The sequence below is a fragment of the Ambystoma mexicanum genome, chromosome 9 (genome assembly GCF_040938575.1).
Source record: "Ambystoma mexicanum isolate Mex_15411 chromosome 9, UKY_AmexF1_1, whole genome shotgun sequence".
Taxonomy (NCBI): domain Eukaryota; kingdom Metazoa; phylum Chordata; class Amphibia; order Caudata; family Ambystomatidae; genus Ambystoma; species Ambystoma mexicanum.
Window position 1 is genome coordinate 535,333,322 of NC_090931.1, and position 19,782 is coordinate 535,353,103.

Consider the following 19,782-nt stretch of genomic DNA (forward strand, 5'->3'; position numbering starts at 1 on the left):
ACTTATTGGGCTTAAGGGCTGTACCTTAATTGACTATATTCTAATCTCTGCATTTGCTTGGGCATGGGTAGGCGACTTTAGAGTCATTGATAGGTCCGAAAGTGACCATCGCCCTTTAGCCATCCATTTAAAATGGGAATTACCTGAGATTGGACTGGAGGCTCTTACACAGGAGTCCCCACTACATAGGGTTTACAGACCCTGTTCGAAGACTGCTGAAATGGGCCCGGATCTCAATGCCCGAGACGAAGCAAAGAATGTATGCTTCGATTTCAGCCAACATCGAGGCGATTTGCAACCCAGAGAGCTAGTCTGCCTCGGTGTTGGCTGAGTTTGAAAAACTTAAAGATAATGCCCTGCCGTATGTTACGGTGCCTGTGTCCAAGACCAATTGCAAACACATCGAGATGGTGGCATGGTTTGGTGGTTTTTATAGAGCCGGGAAAAGAGATATAGAAAGGTCCATCAGGGACCCAAAAGGAGTTGACAGACCTAAACTCTGTTTCCGGATAACCAAATATAAAAATGTAATCTGTTCCAAAAAAACCATTACCTAAAAGGGAAATGGGAGGGCTTTTATAGAGCATATCCTTTAAGGGACAACATCTTGTTTTGGAAATTGGTTTCAGATTGTTATCAAAAGGGGGATCCTCAATTGGCCTGCAGCACTGGTGGGGATAGATGGAGGGCCCACTTCTGCGATATGTATGCTGCAAACTCTTTAATTCGTCCCTCAGCCACCTATTGTATAACAAGCACTAATATTCTGCGTATTCCCCTTCAGGATGTAGAGGACGCAATAGCTCCTACAAAAAATGGTAAGGAGTCAGGCCCAGACTTCATCCTGTCGGATCTTTATAAGGATGAGACACCCATCTGGGCCCCTATATTGTGCCAGGTCTTTAACGCAATTGTGCTTTCGGGCAGTATACCAAACTCATGGCACAAGGCTGTTATCCCAGCATACAAGACGTGTGGCAGGGATAGTTCGGCTAACTTCAGACCAATTTCTCTGTTAGACGGGGTTGGGAAGTTGTTTGGAAAGCTAATTCTGAAATACCTCCAATTATGGGTCGACCAAAAAAGGCTGGTTAGTGTGCATCAGGCAGGGTTCCAAAAGGGCCATGGGACAGTGTATTAGTGTTTTATGTTTTCCCTTATCATTCAAAAATAATTTGTCCTACTGAAAATGCACCTGTATGTACTGTTTGTAGACCTAAGGACAGCATTTGATTCTGTGCTCCGTGAGCAGTTATGGCAGGTCCTAGCAAAGCATAAGGTCCCAGAGTATCTGATCATTATTATATAATCACTGTACTTGAATACCGTGTCCTGTGTACGCTGTGAGGAACTCATGGTGACAACAAGTAAGACAGACACAAGTGATCACAGTTCAAGGGTGTTTACTGAACAATGAAATGTGGTATGCGGGTTGCAAAAATGCCTAATCTGAACATATATATAAGATGGGGATGGGTGTCGACAATCAAATGATAAATAAGGCAGTCCTGGTTGTGTCGTGTCAAATAAAAGGGCCTATACTAAAAGAAACTATTGCCAATTCCTTACGCTAAAGGGTGTGGGGTTACGTTTCTAGGAAAAGAAAGGAGTGCCCTCACATGATAAGTCAGGAGGCGGTAGCCTGAGTCTGCCTTCCCCACTTTTTTGAGCACGGGGAAAGGTGGATTTGGTGGAGCACGGTACAGTCTCTGGCTTCTTTAGCACGAGATGACAGTTCCATTAACAGTTCTCAGGACCGTCAATGGCTAAGTCTTATTTCCTTAGAAAGTCTCTTGTTTTCGGGCATGATGTGTTCAGATAAACAAAAACAAAAGTTCCTTTAACAAATGAAAGTTTGTTACCAAAGTTCCATAGGGGTGATGGTTTCACCACCGGGTCCCCTCTTCTGGGCTGACCCTTCTTAATTGTAATCCACGGTACAAATAGGGTGATGGCTTCAACCCTGGGTCCCCCTCTTATGGGCTAACCCTTCTCATATCGCTCTCCACATAAGGTTTTGATGAAGACTTCACCCTTGATCTCCCTCTCCAAGACTCGGACCTCGCTTGACTGCTAGTACTTGGGTGATAGCTTCATCTGTTTCTCAATAGTATCTCTTTGTATCTCTTATTCTTTTCTCAGTAAACATTGGGGGATAGCTTAACTCCTTGGATCTCCCTGGCTTGGGTACAGAGCTCCCTCGGCTGCCAACATTGAGTTTAGCTTCACCCAATCTCCCTCGGATCTCCCTCGTCCGGCTCGGACCCTTCTTGACTTTAACGGGAGTCAAGTCCCTTGGTTTCTCAATGTTCACCTTCGCTATGGGGTTCACTTCCCTTTCTTTCACGGTGCTGGTAGATCAAAGTCTTTCGATTGTACAGGAATTTTGCTTGACCGTCTGAATGACCACTTTGACCCATATCGCATGCTTTCCTATGGCCTTTTGGTACTTGTAGTTTCTCTGATATGGTGCCTGACCAGTGTCTCTCGAATTAACACCCGCGCAGTGCCGCTTTCCTTCTGCAGCTGGTCTCCCCTTCACACTTTTAACAGTTTATTCAAAGTTCAATAGCTTTGGTTCTAAACTTGCTACTTTGCAATTCTCACTCAACACAGCCTGTTGCTTATCGATTCACCCTTCGGCTCACCGGCTGTGTTGCACCGCTTGGCTTTAGGCCTCTTTGTAGTCAAGGCCGGTACTACGGGCGCAGGAGCTTCCCTCGCTCCTGCTTTTCGGCATTAAGCTTGCCCCGTGTACCGTTGACATCTGCTGAAGGACACTTGTGTTATTGTTCACGGCCTTATACTTTCCTCTATGAATGTTCCCCAGACCTGGGATGAAAAGGGCCGGGTCACTTCTCTCCTTGCAACCCTCTCCGTTTCCGCCGCCTTTCTCCTTCGTCTGAACTGCCGCCTTTTAGCCATCTCATAGAGCTCTCTGGTGTACGCACCTTCCTCATACTGTGCTCTCTGGCTCCACCTTTTATGCCTGTGGGGAAGGGAAAGGGTTGTCAGGTGTGTGTGTTTCTGATCAATCGCCTGACTTTGCCTGACCCTGGTGCTGGGACGTGTCAGGTAAATGGCTCTAGCGTTAGTCCGTTATGTCGTGTGAAAGTGTTTGCAGTGAAATTGAAAGATTCAGGTTCAGCTAGTTGTCCTCTGTGTGGTGCCGCCAAGGAGACAATTGCACATTTCTTTTTATTTTGTAAGCTCACCTAGCAGCTAAGGCGGTTGTATTAGAGACCCTTATTGTTGGAGACCGGTATCAAAACATGGGGCCATGTTTTAGAATTTCTTGTTCAATGCCTTATCCCCTCATTGGTATGCTCTGTGGCCAGTTATCTGCACAGAGCATGGTTGCTGAAGAGAAAGATGGATGTTCATTAACTTGAGTCCCAGGCTGCGAGTAATTCTCTCCTGGCTTTCTAATAACTTTACATATGGCAGTTCCCATTTGCCCATTTGTTCATGACAACCAAAGCCTTATGTTGCTGCAACAACCCTTTTTTAGTGAAATACATCAGCTTTTTACCCAAACTCTTTTAGCTGGGTTATTTTAACTGTACGATACCATATATTTTATCTACGTAGTAATGTATTCAAACCTGAAGACTATGTCGAATAAAGGTTTTTGGAATTGTAAATTGAAAATAATCAAAGCAATAAAAGCATCTTCAGCCCAGAGACTCCCTTGTCCAGCCAGTTTCATAAAAGCCACTGATTGGGAATATCTTAACCAAATCATGCATCACCTACCTTAAACGCTATTAGGTGACTTAAGACCGTAGAAAAATAATCACACCATTGATCAAAAATCCCAACTCAGAATAGTCACAATACAACCACACAAGCATAGTAAAAACAACACTTTCCATGACACTATCAAAAATCAAGAAATGAAAAGATTAAGAACTATGTAAAAGAAGCTATGGTATAGCTTTGTTTATTCTGCAGAGTGCACTCTATAAATCCTTACACTCATTCACATGATCTTCCGTTCGACACTGAGCTCTTTTCCAATAATAAGGTTTTAGTAGACGAATAATGGTTATTTTCTATGTGATGATTTATTATACAAATGTGCATTACAGTATGCAGGAAAGGCAACTTTTCAAGATCTTCTGTACAGATTGATATTTTTTTAAATGTTATTTTATATGGTTATTGTATCCACAGACATGGATTAGTCTTTACAGTTTAATAATTGTGTTTTATGGCAGTTGTCCCAAAATAAACATTATGATGAAATACGCAAACATAAAAGGTTAGATTCCAACTTTACAAAAGCCTGTTAATCCGAATTTTAAAGGTTGCTACTCACAGCAAAAACGTGCTTGCCTTTATAAAAATTGGAGAAAAGGGGCAGTGGAATGAAGGTTCATCTAATGGATATATAATGGAATGATAAAGTACATGTAAAATTATGATCCCTGTAAATATCAACACATTCAATATCATATAAGTACACATTTACAAACCACATGGACCTCTTATGTTCTACATGTTCAGTTACAGGGACACTGACGCAACTCCAATCTTGTCCAAGGTCCAACCTTGCAAGTGTATAGGAGGAACCGTTGGATTGACTGGGATGATCAAAGGAGAGGAAATTACATTAAATACAAAAATTATCGTGCTCGGAATTAGAGAGGATGATTTCCCTGCATGTAAATTGTGTTGACATTATGCTACCTTCTTTACAAGAATGTTGATTCTGACCGTAAGAATGATAAGATATGCTGATTAGCAATTTATTTACATTGAATAATTACGAGAAGACGCATGAGTATTTAGGACTTATACAGGGAGATGGGAATGAATGGGAGCTCAATTTTTCTCTCACCAATTATTTAGGCATGCAGTTTTTACGAACTAATTCTGATGTTTTCTTGCAGATACCATGTTACAATGGTGAAAGGTAGCAAAGGATAAGATGTGGCAGGACATCCCAGTCCATAAGTCAGAACATTCCTTTGCGTTGACTTTAAACTATAAGCGAATCCTTCAGGCTTTGCAATGTATATTGAAACGCTTGTGTTATAGCTACAGGTATATGTTGTGAACACTTCAATTAAGAATGGGGATAAAACTAACTTAAAGAGCCTCTCCACATATTAAACTATTGAAGTTACCTTTTGACTTTCTGGACAATCTATATTAATTTAAGCTCAAACTTCGGCTTTGCTCTCAGTTAATTAGTACCATTTGTGTATTATTCAGAGTATTCTACATCTGAATTAATTATGGGTGTATCAAATTGCTGTATAAGTAATTCAACTGGAATAAAGTATATTTTTGTAATGGACCCTGGAGGTTGATAATACCTTCTCAAACATCAATCACTCTAAAGTATTACTTTAATAGCTTATTCAACCAGTTTGGGGGTGGGGATTTCAAAACAAGTGTTATGTAAATACCAGCCCCCATAGTACATGAAACTAGCAGGCACACATGTCACACTCCAATGAGGTTTGGAAGATTCCAACCCTCATCCAGCCCCCAAAAAAATGCAGAGAATTGTCCATTTATAGCACAGCTTTCTCTATATTTTGCCAAAATTCCATTAATTTTACTAGCTGATTTGAAGGGGACTGATATACTGTACGGCATGTTGCAGAATGTAGGTAAATTATTTCTCTGCCACGGCAAGTCATTGTTGTCCATCAGAAAATTGCAGCTACAAAGCAACCGGGGAAAAAGCTGCTTCGCCTCTACACAAGCTCCAAGCGAAGTGCAATTTCTACAACCGACACAACCTTCAAGTCATTCAGCTTCACCTACATTTCAATCTCATTCAACCTGGGTGCATGATTCACCTGGTAAAGAAATTCCGCTACAGTGCTGACCACAGATGATCAAAACAGGAAAGAAAACCAGCAACATTATTGCAAAAGGGGTATGTCAAGATATTTTCGTTTGAATTTAGCATAGTATTTGCCTTCTAAAAGGAGAGGCAGTGCAAATACTATACTAAGGTGAAATTGAGGAACAATGCAAAGTGTGATTATGTATAAAAACAACTTGGGAGAAGAATGTAGGTCTTCCCAAGGGCTAGTGCTCCGACTCACCAGTAGCAGTTTAGAGAGCAGAGTACATGAAAACAGGGATGGAATAGGGAGGCTTATACAATCTTTAATTTCGCCAGAGTAATATTTTGTATTAAGTTATTTAAATAGAGCAAAAGAAACAGCCTGTGACTAAAGACTTTTGTTTTTTGTTGATCTTGTATATTTCTGGTAGAAGAAAATAAGTCTGGACAAAATATAAAACTCTTTGATCCTACCTGAAGATCTTTCACATTTGGAAAGGGGATGCCAACGGTCATAACAGCGCGAGCATTGTCATCTGAGAAGTCCAACCCTTCACTTACTTTGCCTCTGCACACAGCTATAAGTAGGGCCCCATCTTAAAAAGAAAGGAAAATGGGATAACAGAAAAAAAAATATGAGCTCATACACTTGAAACGGTTTTATTTAGTAAAACACCCTCAACCAGCATTCACTAACTTCTGGTAAGTAGATATATTTCACATTCGACTACATCAATTAACATTATATAATTAGCAGGCACAATATGAGACAGGCAATCTATAGAAATAAGTGGCAGTGATATTTCAGAATTTCTGATGCTCTGGGAATTCCGAGCAAGTAGCCTTAACCATCTCAAACAAACTTAAATTGCAGAACTTGGCTCAGACGCAGGGATTGATTGTGCCTGATACACTGGACAGTAGCACTGCCTCTGGACTCTGCAAAATCACAAATGTAAGACCACTCACAAATTAGATATAACTAAACTACTCATCTGGGAGAGGAAAAAACATTGGAGGTCTAACTATAGATGTCCAGTGCCTACGTAAAACTCAACCCTCCAAGACCGAATTCCTACTCCTCACCAACAACACTGAACAACCTGACATACAGACCCGGATATCAACCAGGAACTCTGAGGGCTTCACACCTGAGCTCACCTCCTGCGCCAAGTTAGTCGGGTTCCACATCAACAAACACCTCTCCTTCAATACACACGTAGCTAAGAAAACTCAGACAGCTTTGTATCAGCTCTCCCTCCTGCGGAAAGTCAAGCCCTTCCTCCCTCTAGACAGCTTTATATCCACTGTTCAAGCACTCGTCCTATCCCACCTGGATGGTGGCAATCCACTCCTCGAAGGCCCCCCGTCGTCCTCGCTTGTGGCCCTGAGAAGTGTCCTAAACGCGGCTGCACACCTCATCAAGGGTCTACGCAGATACAACCACATCACCCCGGCCCTCATCAACCTTCACTGGGGCCCACTGCATGTATGAATCACCTTCAAGTCTTGCTTCATCATCTATAAGCCAGTCATCCTCAAGTCACCTAGCTACCTTGCAGACAAACTGAGCTTCTCCGGAGGACAGCGCTCCACCAGAAGCCAGGACACGTGCAGACTTGAAATCCGCTGCTGCAAAAAGGAAAGGACCAGAAAAAAAAGACTTCTCTGCCTATGCCCTAAGACTACTGAACTGCCTCCCCATCAGCATCTGACTCATCCCCATGCCCCTACAATTCATAAAAGAACTCAAGACCCACCTCTTCAAGGAATCTCTCTCCCTCAACACCTAGGACATCACATCACCCCTTGCGGCAACTAACTTGTTAGACGCCACCCATCCCTCTCCGCCCCTCCACCAGCTGTACCTCTCCTCTCTGCCCCTTTGTATCCCACCCCCCACTGTATATCTGTTCTGTTACCTCTGAAAAGCACACTGTTACGCATCTGTACTGTTGTATACCTCTGTAAAGCACCAAGTTATGTATCTGTATTGCAGTTTACATCTGAAGCGCTCAGTTGAGTCTCGAATCTAGGTAATGAAGCTAGAGAACTAAAATAGTACCAAAGCCGGTATGCAAGAGAATATGTTTCCTAGCAGGACAGTGTACTGGGAGGATTAGGATGGATCGTGCAACCTGAACTATAACAGCAATGGCGTTTCCTAGCAGAGTGTACTGGGAAACCTATGTTGGATTTGGAAGTGAAAGCAACTGTAAACATGAATGGTAACAACATCCATGATAATAAAGCTTTGAAGGAAGTTGAAAGGATACTGAGTCAAGCTTTATTGGGAAGCTGAAACTGTGGCAAGAAACCTATGAAACAGAACCTAGTAAGGTGTGTCGGTTGCATGACCTGTAACGGGTGGACCGTGTAGTCCAACAACCACGCCTAGACCGAATACACCCACCTAAGGAAAAGCCACACAGTGATTGAAAAAAGGAAGCCTATGTGAACTGAGATTGATTGAATAGAGGAGACCTATGCAAACTGAGATTGCTAATCTGAACTTTAGAAAGTGGTGAAAAGTAACCAAACTTGGAGAACTGGGGAAATATCCCCAGGAACTGTGTTATGTTGGAACATTTACTATCCCGAGGAATTGTGGATGCTGACATCTCTACACATTGTATTCAGGTTTTGGACACAGACAGACATTTGCTTTGGACTTCCTGACACAGACTATCATGATTCATTTAGGTAGGGAAATCCTACCTTAGTTTAGGGCATGTTAGGCATTTTCCCAACCCTCTTTTTAGTTAATAAAAGTTTGTACTTCAAACTTCTATCTCATTTTCTGTGTCTCCGGAAACTTGCTTTTGGGTATAGGAAAAATAAATGGGTAAGTCCCAGAGTTTTTTGTTTAAGGGGGATTGAGCAAAAAAAGGACTATTCATATAGTGTAAACAGAAAGAACATTGCTCAATTACCTCTCTCTTAGTCCACCTTATAGGCTAGTCAGATAGAAACTAGATCAATTTGGGTAAGTTATCTATTTCATTTACCCACAGTACATATGTGTTGACAAAAACAGCTGGATTAGTAAGGGAGATTTAGGCGTTAGAAAAAGATGCCCCATTCGACTGCAGAGTTTAGACCGTTCTTGACAGTGTCTAAGTCGAAAATCCACTTTTGTTCGCTCTTACGCAGAGACCTGGCCCTGCGTAAGAGCAAACAAAAGTGGATTTTCGACCTCTGCTAAAATAGATATTGGTAATAACATCTTATGTCTATGCATAATTGTATTTGTCACTTACTAACCTCAGCCACAATTGGCACCATCGTGCCATTACTCTGGATTTGTTTTTTCTAAATTGTCTTTCTTAAACATACAATGTTTTTTTATATATTTGAAAGGTGGTAATGTCTTGTGGAAAGCATATACCACACTATGTATTGAATTTAATTGCGGATTAAAATGTGTTTTTAACACTTGCATTTATCTGGCACGACAAATCTTTTTGTCAACACATATGTACTGGGGGTAAATGAAATAGATAACTTACCCAAATTGATCTAGTTTCTATCTGACTAGCCTATAAGGTGGACTAAGAGAGAGGTAATTGAGCAATGTTCTTTCTGTTTACACTATTTTGGGTATAGGGCCTGGAATATTTCACTCAGGGCAACAGGTCATTCTACAGCAGTGCATCACTGACTGTTTGGACTATTCCGACACTGTAACTTTAGAACCTTGATCTTTTAGTTCTACCTACACTGGCAGGCATTAACCTAAAGCTCTTATCCTCAATGAATCACTGAAACAAAATGTTGGTGTATTCATTCATGACCTAGGTTATAGAGAATGAACTGATGACGAGGAAAATATTAAACGGGTGTGAAAGAGGAGAGGTGATAGAAGGCAACAAGGAGCTCTCAGAAGAAAAGAGTTTCTAGATCCTTCCAAAAGTGTAGGAAAGAGCAGGTAGTAAAACGTGCATCTATAGGTTGTATCAGAGCCTGAGCATAGCATTAGAATACTGGTCTATGTTTCTCTTTTTGGAACCAATGGTAGTTTTTAGTCTGGTGATGTGGGACCTCTTGTTTTGGCCTTCAGAGGTGGCGAGTTTCTTGGCAAAGTAGGCTTGTACATTGACTAGCAGTAGTACAAATATTGCATCTTTATAGGTGATGCCTGTATTCATTAAAAGCAGAGGGTTATGTGGTTGAACATTTTCCTCACCTCTGATGAAACTGGTTGAGGCATGGTGCATTGCTTTCAGAGGGGCACTGTGGAGACCAGAACATCAGGTACAGACAAATCGACATATTTGCCACATATTTTTCATGATGCCTTAGGAAAAACTGTCACAAGCAATTCACTCTACGGTCTTCTATATATTAAAGGAACTATGGAAAAAGGAACATTTGTTTTGGAATATAACTTTGACATTTTGCCTCCAGTTTCACAATCAGATTTCCAAAATGCATTTTGTGTAGTCTACCAAATCCAGAATTTCTTTTAACTCTAACAAATCTTGCTCAAGGAAACATTAGGCCATTTATTTCTCTAATCATGTGACTGATTCACTTACAAGTTCATGTTTTTTGCAAATTTTCTTTTTAGAGGTGTCCAAAATTCTACCTGTTCGACTGGTATCAGCTTTACTCTTATTAACTTGTACTTCACCAACAAGCATAACCGTACTTTATCGCCTAACACTTCTGTTCTGAGAAATGTTGAAACAGTATGAGGCTGCTCCTCCGTTATAACACACATTTTCATCATGTTCTGGTTCTTGCTCACAGCGAGATTCATAATAGTATTAAATGATTACATCCATGCATAGATTGGGCCATAAACATGTGCATAGCTGTTAAAATGCTCAGAAGGCAGGAAACTGTATACAGAAGTTTTTAGGATAGCGTTTTTGTGTGACCCAAGGATTGAATATCATCCAACCTTGGATAGCTCTGTCATGCCTTATTTTTTTAAAAACATTTTCTGAACATATCAAAAAAGGACAAATCCACAGTACAAACACAAGTAGGCCAGGTCTCACAAGTACTATCAAAGAACAGTGTTAACATACAGGGTATCATCCCAAACCTTTCCGAGCATTATGCCGACCCATGCATGAATCTATTATGTCCCAGAGATATTATGCAGGATTTCGGTAGGTAACTTCTTCTCATTGAAGACTTCGAATATAGTGATTCTCAAGTATTCCAAAATCCTGTGCAACACCTACTTGTATGGCTTGTCTCCTCCGAGCTTTTCTTTTTGTGCTGAGCAGATAGAGTAGGGGGGATTGCATGTGAATTTGGTTGTAGGTCTCGAAAGCCAACCCAAATGTAGAGATTATTTGATATTTCAAAAATAATTTTAAACACCTCCACTGACTATACAAAAACCACGTGTACTGCTTACCGGGCATTGCATACTCATCACCCTAGATTACCAAATACATCCTGTTTGGTCCCTTAGGTAATGTGGATCAGGCTAGGTCTGCAAATAGAAAAACAAAACAAAACATGATCTGAAGGAAGAATGATGGTACAAATAGGGCCCAACTTTTGGAACTCCTATTCTGAGAATCTGGGACAAGAAGACCACCACCTAAGTTTCATAAAAGTGCTCAAAACCTTCCTGATCTACGTGACCTTTCCCCAGGAAGAAGCTTCTCGGGCTCTGGTCATTAGTCAATCCCCAAGCGGCCCCAGATTCTTCAAGCTGCACTCCATGGGATGCAACACTGCACCTCTCTAGATAATTGTTTGTGATGTCTTATGGGTTGTCAATTACCTGAAATCAGGAATGTATATTAAATGCAAACAAAAACATTTATTGGTGCATGCTCAGATATTATTTGCCCTAAATAAAGTGAATAATTAACCATCTTACAATGGACCCTGCCTCACGCCCACCCATCCAGTCCTTACTCCACCAACCCTCACTCCCCAACATACACCCTTCTGCTCTGGGTCTTTTGAAGTAGAAGGTTTCTGGCCGTGGCATATCATAAACCACAGAAAATAGGCTCTATGTGAAAACACCAGGAAAATATTGTCATGTGAAAATGTGGTGCCTAAAAGTTGTTTTAAAAATGTAGTCATATAAATCAAGCAAGCCAAAGTGTGAAAATGTTGCCAGTAAATATGGTCGCCAAAAAGCTATTTTTTAAATGCAAAAATGTACAAGGCTTTAACCCTAAATATGACCCAACCCTCTGACAAAACCTCCACAATCACCGTAATTCCATTCCTAAACTTTCCTCACAGCTCTAATTACAACCCTTATTCTTCTATGGTCTCTTACAGAACACTAACCCTTCAGTGTGCTAAATCTGTTCCTTTGCATGTTACTCAATAAATAAAAATCGAAAATGAATACTGAATCTATCTCCAACCCCACCACCAGCTGGCCACAAAGTAGATAGTCCTGGCCTTAATTCAAACCCTTGCTCCAATACTATCCTTAGCCTTACGCTACCCTACCTGCAACTCTACCACTTACCCTAATGCTTGCCTAACTATTAAGTTTATCCTAACCACTTTCCTACGCCAACCTCCCAATCCCTTTCTTTAAAACATACCCACACCATTATATTAGCCCTGGCACTTAATCTACCCAAACAACTAAACAATACCCCAGCTTCTTCACCCCAACACCTATCCTAATCCTAAACCAATCTCAAACCCACTAAACACTCCTTAACGCTAACAATTCCCATAGCAGAATTACATTTTTGGCTACTTTGCAGCTGCATTTTTAAATATTTGTTTGCTTGCCAAACTTTTCACAGCAGAACTATTTTCACCACAATCTTTTCACTGGATATCCGAATATATATTTTATATATTTACTGTTTAATTTCAATTTCACTCCTATGCTTTCAAATAATGCCAAAATCAATGGCCTCAAGGTTGCTACTTTATGAAGAGTTTGCTAAAAAGTAAGATGCTCCTTCACTGGCCTACTAAATATGTTTTTCAGAAACTTCACTTTTTTCAGATCTCCTTTCACTGTTCTGGCTGTTTATACCTGAATACCCTTCATCAAAAGTACCATCTGTTCCTCATCTCTCTTCAAAGTGTTTCTTATTGACTTCTAGTTCTTCTATGAAATTGACTTGGACTTCTCTCAAATCATGAATTCTTCACAATTCGGCGTTTTCCAATTACATCTACAGGTCCTGATTTATAACCTGTCTCCATGACATGTCTTTTCTGGTTATCATTCTAGCACCCAATGGGTGTGTGCTTGTATGCCCATGGTTCCACTTTCTTCTTTGCCAGTTTAAGTCTGAGTTAATTTCTACTTCCAAAATGTTGATTTAAATGGCAATATCAAATTATATCATAGTTGTGTTCTGTACGATTTCTTAGGTGTTGTTACTATACCTCTGGTACAAACCCACCATTCTAAACCCAGATTATGGTTTAGATTTAATTTAATTGGAATGTATGGCCTAGGCTCAACATGGAAAGACGTTTGAGCTGTAATTGTTCCGGCCAATGTGTTAATCCGCCTTCCAATGTGCCCCAAATGCATTTTCCACCTTATAAACACCTCGGGCCTCATTACAAGTATGGAGGTAGTCATGCCCTTAATAAGGGCATGGCTGCCTCCATACTGGGTTCCAGACCCGGGTTCCTCCAATGAGGACTTACCGGGCCATTCCAACCTTGGCAGACCCGGTAAGTCCTCATTGGAAAAACCCATCCCCATTCCCATTTGAGCCCCCATAGGGTTCAATGGGAATGGGGAGGGAGCTAATAACAGGCCCGTTTATTAGCTCCCTGGCCCTCCTCGCGGGACCCGCTAAGGACACCTGGTTTTACCAGACATCCTTACAGGGCCCCGCAAGGAAACCTCGTAATAGGGTGTCCCGTATGAAGGGTGCCGGTCCCGTACCGGCACCCTTCATCACGGGAGCGCCATCCTCGTAATGAGGCCCCTCATCTTTGTTTACCTTATCCACCATACACTCTCGTTTCTCAAGGATAGCAACATCAATTTTTGACATGTGTTCCGAAATCTCAATACTAAACATGGTTTAGCATACTTAAGCAACTCTTTTTCCTTTCATTTTTGTTAATATACACTCAATTTAAGGGCCTCCTAATGAACACATCAATGTTTATCAATCTATACAGAAGGACAACTTAAAATGGCACCCTTCATCTGATGCCATGCTAATGATAGTCCACTGCGACCCATTTTGTGACAAAGCCATTTGCAGAGCATTTGGCAGAATGTCGTATAGCTACAGAATAACTCAGATATTAACACATTCTAGTGGAAGCCTCCATCAGTCACATAGGAGTGTGGTAGCGATCCAATCCAATAAACAAAGTCAATAGAATTGCATATGAAGCAAGCATCCAGAAAAGAAATCATAACATAGAACTAATGTATGCACGGTTTACTATCCCAAATGACAGCCATTTAAACCTCCTCACTTAGATTCAACACCATATTCATCAAAAAATAGCAGACGTAGCTGAATCACATCTGTGGCTCTCATGTATCTAAAATCCTGAACATTCTCTGTTTACTCTTAAATTGGTCCTCCTTCCCAATTTATACTTACCCTTTTCTCCTTTATTTTTTATGGCGTCATAATACATCTGAAGAAGCTTATCAAAGTCTGACTTGTCTCCTCCTTTTGGCTCATGAATGACAGTCTTAATGCGCTCCAGGTTTTCCCATAAGCCTGTGTGCAGCCACCTGTCTTTTAATTTGTCCAGCATCTACCAATATAATTAAAAAATGTATCATAATATTTTGAAATAAAAATAAATTCAAAACCAGACATTGATGAACTTCTCTGACTGCAAGAGTACATATTTGAACCAGTAAAACGTGAATACATTTCTGTTCCTTTAGAGCGGTTCAAAACAAATGTCAACACAAAAATTGCAGCATAAATTCCAATAAAATAGCCTGCAATGCATAGGAGCAGGTTAAAAACATCCTGAAACAAATAAAATGAGAATGTAAAGAAAATCTGTAGACGGATAAGAGATATGGTATACAGTAAGGTGTAAATGTACCTTAATGTAATGGTTTGGTTACTTACGTGTATTACAAATTATCTCCAAGGTTCCATTTCTTCTTCACTTGCCAACCTTTTAACTATTCTCCAGAAACCAGAAAACGCATCAACTCCTTTATTTGTCACTCATCCGTACAAGAGAACCCTCAGCAAATATTCAATCACCACCTTCCTTCCATACTGACAAAGAGCAACATAATCTATAGTTGAACTAGCAATAAGTAAACGGTCTTAGTCTTGCCCTTTTAAGACAAGTAGAGCAACGTGCGACAAAGTCTTCTGCCTTGTATTTAGAACAGAGGAATAGGTAGAAAACACATGCTCCATGGCAGGTCTTGTGTGTCATCATAAACTAGCTATAAATCAATATTTTGATGGTTTCGCTGTATGGGGTGTGGCGTGCAGTAATGATGACATCATTAACATGGCTACCAACAAAGTATAAAATGAAATTAAAAACAGCTTTAATTTGGCAAAGAGCCTTAACAGGATAACAATTAAAATAACATATTTCATTCCAATATACAAATAATGAAAACTTAAGTAAATATTAAATAGGCTTCCTATAATACGCATACTTACTTTATACCCATAACAATTTCACAAAGTATGGAAATGGTAAATTCACATTTGTCTGACTGTACGTAAATATAATATAACCCATCAGGTTCAGAATCAAGCACATAAATCCATTAGCCAATTTTAAAGGTCTTTTCTTTAGTTTCCAGGCTTTGCTAAGGACATTTTATACAGCGTAGATCTCTGATACTGTAAGGGAGGCATGGTATCACAATTATGACACTTACACAATAGGTACAGTTCGTAAAACCTTGATTGTAGATTCTGGGGTTGGAAAAACTCCTATTCTGCCCTATAACTAAGATGGGAGTAGTCTCGACCATCAAAGGATAAACAAAACAGTCCAAATGGGGACGGTCAAATAAAAATGGCCTATGCTAAGCAAAACCTAATGCCTGTCCTATTTATGGCACAAAGAGTGAATAAAGGAGAAATGTATGTAAATGAAAAATCAGTGTTCAAAAGGATAAATGTGGTTGAACCACCTCTCCTCCCCACATTCGACCACATGGAGTAAGGCAGTTCCTGTAGGCAGCATGACACACTGGCTCAGTTTTCAACACAATATATAGTTCCAAAACGTGGGTTGAGGCCCACCTGGCCTTCCACGTTAAAGTCTCTCTTTCTTAAGTTCCAAATAATGTTTTTTTTAAAAATTCACATAGGTCCCCTTCTGTAGGACTCAGACCTCTTCACAATAGAGTTCAACAAAAACTTGCAAGGGGGCTCCCTTTCCCAAGCTTATTACACTTCGGGTCTCCCTCAGAGTCGGGCTCAGACCGATTTCGGATGTCGAAGACTTTCGAATGTGCATGGCTTTCTTTACAAACCTCTGCAGGACCACTTCGACTCAAAGTTCCCAATTCAACCACTCTCGCCTTCTCAGGGAGTCAATTTTGCTTACTTTGCTTTTGCAGTACATTCGCTTTATTATTACCAACAATGCACCTTTCACAGAGACTTTCGAGTGGGATACTTGTTTTCGCCGGACCATTCCGTTACTCAGTATCACTGATTCTACAGCTGTCCTCACTTCAAAGTTCTTTCACAGGTCTGCCTTTCCTTGCGTCCCATCCACACGTGTGCACTTGCGATCAAAAGTTTCTAACTTTAAACTTTAACACACATCGGTCTCGCAGGTAGTTTGCCAACTCACCAGCTGTGTGTGTTTCTTTCTAGGTTTTACTATTTTGAATTTAATAGTCACGGTGTTAGTACCACAGGTTTGGCCTCGCCTCCCCACCTATGCCGTTCATACGGCAGGGTCTCTGTCGTCTTTGAAACACAATGCAGCCTTCTGATGTGGGATCTGGCCTTTTCCACGTGTCTTTCGCAGCCTGTCGGAGGCAACAACCTCCAGTAGGGAACTCAAGATTTTCGACCTGCTGCTCTCATCCCTTGGTCCGTCATTCTCCTCCAGTAGGTTGACCTTCAGTCCTGCTCGTACTTATGTTCCTCCTTGCTCAGAGTATGCCTCTAGTTTCTGCCTTTTATTCGTGCGAGGAGAGCTAATTGGCATCAGGTGTATGCACTTAAAGTCAAGTGCCTGCCTTTGCCTGACCCAATTAACGGGACATGTACAGTACGATGTGTGAGAGTTAGTCTGGCTACTCTCAGCCACCATCTTCCTCGGCCCAGTATTTGTATAAAAGGTGGAGGGTTGGGACCTCAGAGAATCCTAACAAATAGGAGGGTTTGGTTGAACAAAAAAGGGGGTAATACCGTCTCTCACCCCTGAAGACCCCTCACCCAGGTGATCCTCCCGCACTGGTCCACCCCCAGGAACCAGATGCAAAAGCGATGGCCATGTCCTGACCACCTGGATGACAAGTCCCCGAGGACTAGTGGGCGAGACATTCTTCGATTTCTCACAATGCATACCAAGCTCTCTTAGATACATTATGTGCTTCTACCGGCATTGTTACCTCGGGCCTGTTTATGTCTCCAACCACTTTTTCCCTAGATAATCGTACAAAGGCTAATACAAAAATTAATCACAGACTGAACAAAACAATTACTTGTAGACTTTGCTGATGGCCAAACTGCTGTGAACTAATGACAACAAATTCAGTCTGACTTTAATAAACAAAGTTCTCACCTCCCGTAACGTATTAAGGTTCAAGTATATCACGCCATCTAATGGCTCCTTGAATATTAAATAGCCCACAAATCTGGTTAGATCCTTGTACTTGGCTAATAGATTACTAGATTGTCACACTTCAAGAGCATCCTTTACTGCTTTGATATTCTGATCAGAAACTAGTTACAATTCAATAAGTATATCAGCAAATCCCTGGGTTTTCCAAAACACGTTTTACATGTAAATTTTTACATATACCATTTCCACAAGCGACCACCCTTTGTTCTTATTATATCAGTTACCACTTCCTTAAAGGACTTTGTATTTATGTAAACACCACCGCTACATACCTTAGAGAAAATAACTTTGTGGTCCAATTATAGGTAAAGCAGAATGGTCAGGGTACTTAGAGGCAGTCTAAAAATATAATAAGGTTACTCACCGTAGTGACTACCTTACTCCTAGTCCATAGTCCTCTTTCCTCCATACTTATGGGACATTCCTCCGTCCTGTGGGACGGGACCGGAGCACTTTGTAAAAAGCATTACATTTTTCAAAAATGTGTCCTTCCTCTCTTTTTACGCCGGGTACCGCACGCGGCCGTAAGCCTGCCGTCCTTAGCTCGCCCAGCGCATCGTCAGGTCTGAGACCTTTAAGTAATAACAGAGGAACCTTATTAGAGGGGACAGCGGGCAGGCACATAGAGGAAAGGGGACTATGGACTAGGAGTAAGGTAGTCACTACGGTGAGTAACCTTATTATACTCCTACGTCCCGTCCCCTTTCCTCCATACTTATGGGAGATTCCGAAGCACTCCTCACAGGAATTATGGGTGGATGGAAACTCCTTACTGAAACAGGTTCTTAAGCACAGCTTGACCGAACTGAGCATCAGCCCTGGAGCTCAGATCCAGATAGTAATGCTTACAAAAAGCTGATGGGGAGGCCCACGTAGCTGCTTTCGCGATGGTCTCCCAGGGAACATACTTTTGGAAGGCAACAGCAGCCGCCTTGCCCCGTACAAGATGAGCATGAACCCCCTTTGGCGGTTGAAGGCCATGAACAGCGTAAGCCTCTGCAATACAGGCAGCAATCCATCTGGAGATGGTCGCTTTCGAGGCCAGCTTCCCTTGCGGATTATCGAAAGTCACCAAATGCTGAGAAGAGTGCCTAAACTCAGATGTTCTGTCCAGATAGAACTTAAGAGCTCTTCTAAAGTCTAGGCAATGCAAAACACTCTCAGCCTCGGAGGTTGGGTTTGGAAAGAAGACAGGCAAAGAGATTGACTGATTCAGATGAAAATCAGAGACCACTTTTGGAAGGAAGGAAGGATTTGTCCTCAGGACAACCTTATCCTTATGAAAAACCAGAAAGTGATGCTCCACCGACAAGGCCTGGAGCTCACTCACATGCCTTGCCGAAGTCACGGCCATCAAGAAGGACACTTTCCATGAAAGGTACTTAAGGTCTACCTTAGCCATGGGCTCAAAAGGCTTATGGCACAAGGCCGTAAGGACCACATTCAGATCCCACGTTGGATGCGATTTGCGAAAAGGAGGGTAAAGGTGCATGAGGCCCGCAAAGTGTCTTAACGACTAGATTTGACAGCGAAAAAGAGCACTGATCCATGTACAGGTAAGCGACAATAGCCGACAGACAAGTGCTGCAGGACAAGACATGAATGCCCGATCGTAGCCTCCCTGGGGTCCAGCTGCCTAGCCAAACACCAGTGACATAACCGTAGCCATTCACTTTTATATTGAGATCACGTCGAGGGCTTCCCGGCTGCCTGAACAATGCACATGTTATCTGCGGACAAATTGAAGCGTTCTAAAAATCTGAACTCAGGCACCATGCCGCCAAGTTGAACGATTGTGGGAAGGGGTGCCACAACTGCCGATCGCTCCGGTGAAGCAGGTTGGGAACCAACGGAAGCATAATCTGTGCACACACCGATAGATGCTGAAGCTCTGAAAACCAACACCTGGACGGTGCTATGAACAGAAGAGAACAATTCACTGTGCCCCTCAGCTTGCAAAGCCCCCAATGAATCAGAGGCAGAGGCGGAAAAGCATAGGGAATCTCGAGAGCATCACCCAGAAAGGAGGCTCCCAGCCAGTTTCTGGAGGCATACAGGGGAAGTTTCCTGTTTGTTTACGTCGTGAAGAGGCCCACTTCTGGAGTGCCCCAACAATGAAAGATTTGTAAGAGGACCTCTGTGTTCAGTTCCCACTCGTAACTGACCATTGTTCGTCGGCTTAGGGCATCTGCATTAACATTAATCTGGCCCAGATTGTGTACTGCCACCAG

At 41.7% G+C, this 19,782-nt stretch overlaps 1 protein-coding gene across 5 annotated transcripts in view; it reads right to left on the bottom strand.

The window, feature by feature from the left end:
* Positions 1 to 19,782, bottom strand: part of BRIP1 (BRCA1 interacting DNA helicase 1) — a 2,318,009-nt gene that overhangs the window by 728,174 nt on the left and 1,570,053 nt on the right. For all 5 annotated transcript variants that reach the window (XM_069615088.1, XM_069615086.1, XM_069615084.1 and 2 more), the window contains 2 exons: positions 14,350 to 14,509; positions 6,284 to 6,405 (listed from right to left, as the gene is read on the bottom strand). In XM_069615088.1, coding sequence (XP_069471189.1) covers positions 6,284 to 6,405; positions 14,350 to 14,509 — 282 coding nt within the window. The remainder of the gene's footprint in view (positions 1 to 6,283; positions 6,406 to 14,349; positions 14,510 to 19,782) is intronic.